This window comes from Notothenia rossii (assembly GCF_949606895.1).
Source record: "Notothenia rossii genome assembly, chromosome: 2".
Taxonomy (NCBI): domain Eukaryota; kingdom Metazoa; phylum Chordata; class Actinopteri; order Perciformes; family Nototheniidae; genus Notothenia; species Notothenia rossii.
This window is the reverse complement of record NC_136904.1, coordinates 33727520-33736094: the sequence shown is the minus strand read 5'-3', so window position 1 is coordinate 33736094 and position 8575 is coordinate 33727520. Positions and strand designations below refer to the sequence as shown.

General features: G+C 38.3%; 1 protein-coding gene across 1 annotated transcript; it reads left to right on the top strand.

The window, feature by feature from the left end:
• Positions 1 to 255: 255 nt before the first annotated feature.
• Positions 256 to 3007, top strand: LOC307029585 (low choriolytic enzyme-like; the record flags this gene model as incomplete). Its single annotated transcript, XM_079665666.1, has 8 exons — positions 256 to 271; positions 516 to 566; positions 867 to 998; positions 1110 to 1227; positions 1347 to 1525; positions 2175 to 2256; positions 2649 to 2776; positions 2932 to 3007. 7 exons carry the CDS (start codon positions 256 to 258, stop codon positions 2773 to 2775), a joined length of 705 nt encoding a protein of 234 aa, XP_079521792.1. The 3' UTR covers position 2776; positions 2932 to 3007.
• Between the last annotated feature and the right edge of the window lie 5568 nt (positions 3008 to 8575).

The following is an 8575-nucleotide window of genomic DNA, read 5'->3' as shown; positions in this document are numbered from 1 at the left end:
TATTACATAAATAATTTAGAACGTATATATACCAAACCTTTTCCTTAACCACCAAACACTTTTCAGATTTTGACTTTCAGATTTGAGGTTTATCTGCAGAGGACCACCGTCATGACTCCAGTTTTGCTTTTCGTCCTCTTCATCTCTTTGTCGGCCATTCCTCCGGTAAGTCTGACTCTTTCATGTTAACACAAACAATTTCTGTGGGATTGACAAACATAAACCTTTTTGTAATAATAATTTAAAAAAAAAGCCATGATTACTTTTATTGGTATGTATTGAAATGGAATACAAATAATGTATTTTATATTTTGCAATGTTGTGCATTTGTGTTGCAGGGTGTTACTAATAACGGAGAAAGACGTGAGTTGAAAATGAAGAATTCATTTAATAGTGCCATTTTTTTCCTTCTTAGTTTCTCTTGATTCACATCTGACATTTGAATGATTAACAGGCTGGACTGCTGGTAATAGTTTTTTGTATCATTGGTTTTCTCTGTTTGTTTGTTCTTTCAGAAGATTTTCTGGACGCCTCTGATATCATCGAGAGAGCTAATGCTAACATAAGTAAGACACAAGTTTTATATTTTCTAAACAAAATGTCAGACATTTATTACAAATGTTCCCTGACATCTGATGGTTCCAGCTTCTTAAATGTGAGAATAATTTTGTTATAGTTGGTCAGACGTGCTTGTACGTTTTCTAACTTCTAAAAATCTATTTTTTCAGTGTTTTCTTAAATATTTATCAACAATGGAAAGAAACCCATAGCCTTAACCCATTGGTCAATGTCAATCAAACTTGTACCACTCCATACTCCTGGTACGGATATTCATTAACATGTCTGTTTGACTTATTGTTCTGCAGCAACGCGCCTGGTCGACGGCGACATTGTGCCAAATGTAAGAAGGAATGCAGATCCCTGCACGGCTACAGGCTGCAAATGGCCCAAATATAGAAGATACGTCTACGTACCCATCTACATCTCCACCAGCTACAGTAAATTCACTTTTGAGCCCTAAAATGTAATCTAAATGTGAGATGTTATGCTGGAAGGCAGACCAGGTTTGGTGAGAACACTGCTCAGCACCCTGTTCTTTGTTTCTGCAGCCACAACAGAGCGCAACTTCATCATCCGAGCCCTGCTGACCTTCCACCGATCCACCTGCATTCGCTTTGTCTGGAGGAGGAGACAACGCAATTACCTCTACTTCTACTCTGGATCTGGGTAAGAACACACATAGTGAGAGAATTACGAGTACCTTTTGTTTGAGTACAGTACTTGAGTAAATGAGTTTCTGTGTGTGTGTGTGTGTGTGTGTGTGTGTGTGTGTGTGTGTGTGTCAGGTGTTGGTCCTACCTGGGCCGACAGAGTAGAGGACAGCTTGTCTCCCTGCAGAAAAATGGTTGTTTGTACACAGACACAGTGCAGCACGAGGTTCTCCACGCTCTGGGCTTCCACCACGAGCAAGTCCGCTCCGACAGAGACAGCTACGTCTCCATCCTCTACCAGAACATTAAGCCAGGTCAACTCACACACAAACGCTCTTATTCACAGTCCTGTATGTGTGTGTTGTATAAAAAAGATGAGATCTACAGAGAGGTGAGTATAAAGTGTATGCCTCTTGACTGAAAATCCACCAAGATCAAAGTCATTGCCATGATAGCAGCTCTGGAGGGTCTTTCCCATTTCCCAGTTTGTACATCCTCCATCCCACTTGAAAAAGGCCCTTTCTTGTGTTTAGTGTTTTAGAATGATAACATCTAATAATTACAAGTCAACACAAAGGAAATCTGAGGCTGGGGAAGGTGTTAGCTCTGCAGAGATAAGTATTGGACACATTTGAATTGTTATCTGATGATGGCACTACATTGAAATAATTACAATATATTATCTGGGAATTTTGTGCCAATCCATCTTTTAGATGTTAGGAAACACCTAATATATTGGGAAACCTCCTGTGGGCATCATGAATAGAATGTCTGTATTAAATCCATCCAATAGTTACTAATACAATAAAAGGGTTATTAATACAATAAAGGGGTTGGCTTTTAAGTCTACCAGCCTGCTTTTAAGCAAGTTTTGTTCGCACATTTTCAATTCATTGTTTATGAAAATGCAAAAATGTTACCGCTGTTCTCAAATATAAATGCTCTCTTGTTCTCTCTCTGCAGGACAAACACATAACTTTATGAAGCGGAAAACTAACAACTTGGGTACTCCCTACGACTTCGACTCTGTCATGCACTACGGAAAGTGAGTGTTTGTGTGAGTGCGTGTATGTATGTATGTTCAAATGTGATGTCAGTCAAGGGAAAAGTACTCAGATGTTCGAAGTTGTACAAATATTATTTTACATGTAAAAGTCCTGCATTCAAAATGACAACATTTAATGATCATTGATACATTTGTATTTCAAGTTAGGGTATTGTGAAGTTAAATTCCATCCAATATTTAATTAAATCAGTTTTAATTCTTAAATCTAACTTGCCTAGTGCTGTAGAACCCTGTATTAGGTTGCCTAAAACAGCTCACAAACGACTCGACATTACAACATCATTTGTGAGTCAGAAACAAGTGTCTGTGTGCTTGTGATGTGTGTGTACAGGACTGTTTGCCAAACATTTTGTCTTCTTTTGATCCTCAAGATACGCCTTCAGCAAAAACAGGGAACCAACCATCCTCGCTAAGAGAAATCCGAGTCTTAACTTTGGGACTGCTCGTACGATGAGCAAGAATGACATTGCCCGTGTCAACAAGCTTTACCAATGTTAATGTAAGTGGGAAATAATGCTATACTCTCCAAAACTGCGGGAAACTTTAACACAGCGGATACATTAAACTACTAATAAAGCTGTCACAGCAGAACAAGAAAAAAGTGGTTGAAATATTATTTATCTGAATCTCATTGTTTTTTTTTTTCCTCACCAGCAACGGAAAGAAAAGGTCGGCCTCGAGATACTTCAACCCCCCGGCTTCTTATGATTCAACAGATCTGCTGTTTAACAGTGGCTATAGCTTTCTGCTGAGGTCTATTAATCTAGATGGCTCAGCCTTTCTTTCAATCAATGGTTAATGGGTTTAAATCTAATCACTCACTTTACTGATTTTGAAATATACCCTTTAGGATATGGTTATGGTTTGATGAAAAACATGTTGATGTAATGAAATTGCTGATCCATACTGATGATTTTAATGATTTTGTATTTATCTTTGCAATGAAGTTAGCAATTTGCTCAATAAATATTCTGAAAAAAATGTCAAGTGATTTTAAATGTATTTTTATTAGAAATTAGGCTGTAATTACTCTCACTTTGATCGTTGGATGAAATGCAGAAGAAGGGGTTTTTGTAGGTTTAGTCATACGATGCATCACCAGAAATAATGCACATTCTAAGCAGTGGTGGGAGAAATACTCTAGTAAATATCTTAAGTTAAAGTACCAACACTGTAAAAAGAAAAAAAAGTTCAATAAATAATTGTCATACCGCCTGTTATATGGGAGCATGTTTGTATACATTTCAGACAATTATAAGACTTCATGAAGATTATAAACTGATAAAGACTTTATGAAGATTGTAAACTGATATTGCATGATTATGTGTCCGTGTTGAAGTAGGTTTAAATGTTTTTATGCATTAGATAAACAGTTACAATAATAAAACAATAATTAGTGCCCGTCGACCAAACACAGACTTTTGACGCAAAGACAAATTCTTTATTTTTACAAAAGCTCAGATTCAAAAGGGAAGAAGCCTCTATAATTACTCTGTGTGGTAAATATGACAAATACCCAAGAGAGAATTGCTCCCATTGGAAATTGTAAGTGGACAACATTTATTGTCAGTATAATACAAATATAAATTAATATCATTATTCAATCAAGGGGCTTACTTTTAAAAAGGTAACGTTCAGTTGAATCGTGCATTTAGAAAATATTGGATCCTTTTTGTGTACAGGACATTATGGCAATGTTTTGTACCACTATAATATTGAGAAACCTTGGTTTAATTTCCAACAATGCAAAATAAGTTGTATTGTTGTCATACATTTTGTTTTTAGGTAACATCCAAACCTGAGAATGTTGCCTAGGCATCTGACAGGACTGTCTTTCACCTGCGGATAGGACCGTGACCAGTGATGGGGTCGTTACTCAAAAAAAGTTATGGATTACACATTACTTTAAAAAAAAAGTAATATATTACTTTACTCTATACATAAAGTAACTCGTTACATTACTCTTTACATTACTTTTGCGTTACTCAGCAACAGCCTATAGCCAAAACGTAAAACGTAGGCCTACATGTGCACACATAATAATTACTATTGCAATAAGGAAGACATAACACAAGTTATTAACGGTGAAAATTCTAGTTTTTGCTGCTTGTTTGGAGTCGGCACACACACTCAACATCATAACTCTGGGTTCGGGGGTCTTTAGCTACTAGCTTCGTGTTAGCATGTTGGCTTTGCAGGTGCTTGGAGAGGTTTTATGTTGTGTTTGCAGCAGTTCACCTTACCGTCGTATTCCTGTCCTTTCTTCTTACAAATAAAAATAATGGGCACACCTCCACCCCTCGAAAGTTATAGGTGTTGATGATGACCAGTGTGGTGTTAGTTACTGAAAACCAGTAACTAGTTACTATTACTAGTTACTTCATTTCAGAAGTAACTCAGTTACTTTACCGATTACTTGCACCAAAGTTACGCGTTACTATGAACAGTAACGCATTAGTTACTTAAAAAAAGGGCTCCCATTAATGCCCTTATAGCCTTCATTTCAGTACTGTTATTGCATTGGAGAATAATACAATCTGTTGATCAAGAAATAGCAATAGAAATATTATAAATAGCCTGCATGTGTTCTACAACATACCGTGCACTGGCTTTATCAACTTTTCCCTGGCTAGCAGTCCCTCTGTTAAAATCCAGCCGCTGTTGCTTAGGTGGAGGTGGAGTGGCGTTGGATGAGTCTGGGTCTGTGGTCTTAGCTACTAGCTTCGTCCCAGCATGTTGTTTCTGCAGATGTTTCAACAGATTTGAATTGCTGTTTTGGGCAATAGATAGGATCTTTCACCCGCCAAGACACAATTTACATTTAACTAAAACGTTCTTTTGTTTGTGCTCAACAAAAGTGAAATAGTGAGAATATCTCCAGGCGGAGAAACTCGACTTGAGCTCCGCCGACGCCATGATAGTCTTGTTAGTAAACACAAACACGCCCACAGCAGCTGTGTCCCAATAGAGAGGCGAAGTCCCGCCCATCTACTTCCGACCCATGGGACCCCGGAAGCGGAAAATTATACATTGACGTCAATGGAGAGAGAAAAGTCATCTTTCGATCCCGTTTGAATTGTGCCACGAATGACACATATGATGTTTGTCAAATTAAAAGAACATTTTGCAAGTCAAAAAAATAAAAATGTGTCGTAAAACTGTGAAGTTACAATTTTGTTTGTGTGAAACCGCTCAGTGAACTACAGGTCTCTGGTCTCGCACAATACGCGTCACCATCACAAAGATGGCTGTCACGTTAGTAAATTTCACCTGTTTCTTTCAGAATGAGGCGAAAAAGTATAAAACGAGGTGAAAATCACTACAAGTCTGGGCATGTTGAGAGCTGTACATACACGAAAGGGAGCGGTTCTGTAAGAGCCAGCATGCGGGACCGGCTTTACAAGGTTTCAGTGAGTAATATGAGTGCAATGTTTAAGGTAGGGCTGCAACGATTAGTCGACATAATCGACGACGTCGATCATAAAAATTCGTCGACGCGGAATGTTAGTGTCGACGCGTCGTATAAAAACAATCAGAGAGCCGGTAACGTTAATTCAAAACTGCGCAAATGTTCATTTGTAACTGCAATGCACTACAGGAAGTGCTGGGGGCAGTATACTCTCCATTGTCTGCCATGACTGCATTCTGTACTAACAACAAAGAAGAAAGAATACGAACGATGGCGGAAAGGAGAGAGAATGAGGGTGATGAAGAGCTCAAAAAAGCGAGACCGAGAGTTTCGAAAGTGTGGGAGTATTTCACAGACGACAAGCCAAAGAAGTCAGTGAAATGCAGAATTTGTAAAGGGGAATTGGCATTCCACGGCAGCACTACAGTGATGCACGAGCATTTAAAACGCAAGCACCCTGGAACCGTGAGGACTGCTACTTTGGATCATGGGTAAGTTTGAGCAAGTTAGCCATAGTCATGTTTACGTTAGCTTACATGTTGGAAAACAGAACGTCTCATGGTTAATGCTTGCTAAGCAAACGCTATTTCAGTTATGTTGAGGCTGCGTGTCCACCAACGAGCTGCTAAACAGCGCCAAGCTTACAGCGTAGTAGAGCACAATAGAGCTTTATCGACGCTGTAATTAATTCCAAACTTAAAATAATAATTAACAAGGGTCTGCGAAATGACAAGAATAAAATGCGATTGAATTTGTATTATTTATTTTGTTTTCATTATGATTTTTTTGTATTTATGTTATTCAAATACATTTGATTAAACAAGTTCAAAGTTCAAATTCAAATGTTTCATGAGTCATTATTTTAATTTTGTATGGGATCATGTTATGTTAAGGCAGAGGGACTGGACAACAGGGTGACATTCACAGGTGTGCAGACTTGAGGTAAAACATGCACTGGAGCCCGGAAAAGGAGCCGTGCCCACAGGAAGCAGAGATGGAGGGTGTGACAGAAATAATCGTTAGATTAGTCGACTAATCGAAAAAATAATCGACCGATTAGTCGACTACCAAAATAATCGTTAGTTGCAGCCCTAGTTTAAGGTTAATGTCAGCTAGCTAACAAGGTACACTAACGTGTTTTGTTTTAGAAACTAGTTTTCTCCTTAAGAACTTTGTGGTGTCTGTGTATGCTGTGGATAACATTAGTGTTCACAAGAACAAGATACACTCCCGTGTTTTGTTTTAGTTGCTCTTCAGATTGAAACGGCCAGTTCTATATCGACTATATGTGTGATCTCCTTTTTACATCTCGTTGTGTCATTTGAGTTTATTTGCTGTGTGTAGATTCAAGGATTTTGGTTATCTTGTCCAGGGATGCAAACTTGTCACCTTTCGCGAAATTCTCCGTTTTGAATCCAAAATAGGTCGTTTTTGTGATTCCTGTAGATCTGCAATAAAAATATTTTTGGGGTATGGGAGGGGGTCTGGGACCCGGATTAATGTGCGGCCGCGAGCTTTTTTTATATATATTATAATGAAGCGCGAGCTGTGTGCTCGAGTCTTCCTGCCTGTCGGCTCTGCTCATGATGTATAATAAGCCTCTGCTGCTCGGCGATGATGGTCTAGCTTCAGCAGCTACATTACCTACGGTGCGTTCGTTAATATTAACTGTGCGTCCGGAGTCCCTGTGGCACAGACTGGACCGCTGTTAGAACGGGCCGTTCAGGTGTTCACAGTAGAGCTCCCTGTCGGAGCGGCAGAGCGTGATGTGCACTGAAAAGTTTTTTTTTCCCGTCGCAATATTATCGTTGAGCTAGCTAACTAGCATACATTGTCACTATCTGCTAACGTTAGCTTTAGCCTTCGTTTTCTAATCGTTTTTTTCATAGGCTATAAACAGAGGTGGTATAAGTATATCTTGTAATTGATTAAAATTAGAAGTACTCAGTTCTTGTACTTGAGTAAAAGTAGAAGTACCAGAGTGTAGGAATACTCTGTTACAGTAAAAGTCCTGCATTCCAAATGTTCCTCAAGTAAAAGTAGAAAAGTATTATTATCAAAATATAGTGAAAGTAGCGACAGTAAAAGTAGTCATTTTGCAGATTGGTCCATTTCAGAATAATATGATATGTTTTATAATGATTGATCATGAAAGTGTTCTCAAAGCTGGTAAAGGTGCAGCTAGTCTGAATGACTTTGTATACTGCAGGGTAGCTTTTGGATTTACTCCAGGTGGAACTAAAGTCTGATTTAACACTTGATTATATTTCACATCATTCATCCACATCTGTAAAGTAACTAAAGGTATTACATACATGTAGTGGAGTAAAAGTACACCATTTACCTCTGAACTGTAGTGGAGTAGAAGTACAAAGTAGCAAAACATTGAAATACTTAAGTAAAGTACAAGTATCTCAAAATTGTGCCCAAGTATAGTACTTGTTGAGTTTATGAACTTAGTTACTTTACACCAGTGGCTATAAAGATAGAAAGACTAAGCCTTGCACAGAGGCCTGAAAATACATTTTCAAAATGCTCAACAGTGCTGCCAAAATTATAAACTGACTACTACACAATTAAAATAAATGCTTTTTATATATTTCTATTAGATGTGACTCTATGGCGTTTCTGTTAATATTAACACTGCTGCTTTAGTTGTTCTGACTGCTAAAATCCTGTTATTCCTCATTTTAAAGCCGATATTCTGTGGGGTCAGGGGGCTCGGATCCTTGTCACCTTTTTCATACCTGATGAGTTTGCATCCCTGTTAATTTGTTTGGTTATCTAGGCACAGCTGTGTGTGACTCCCTCTGGTACACTGGTATGTGTTTTCCTAATGTAGAGAGCATTGATTAATTAATAAACTACACACTGACTCTAGATCCTGAC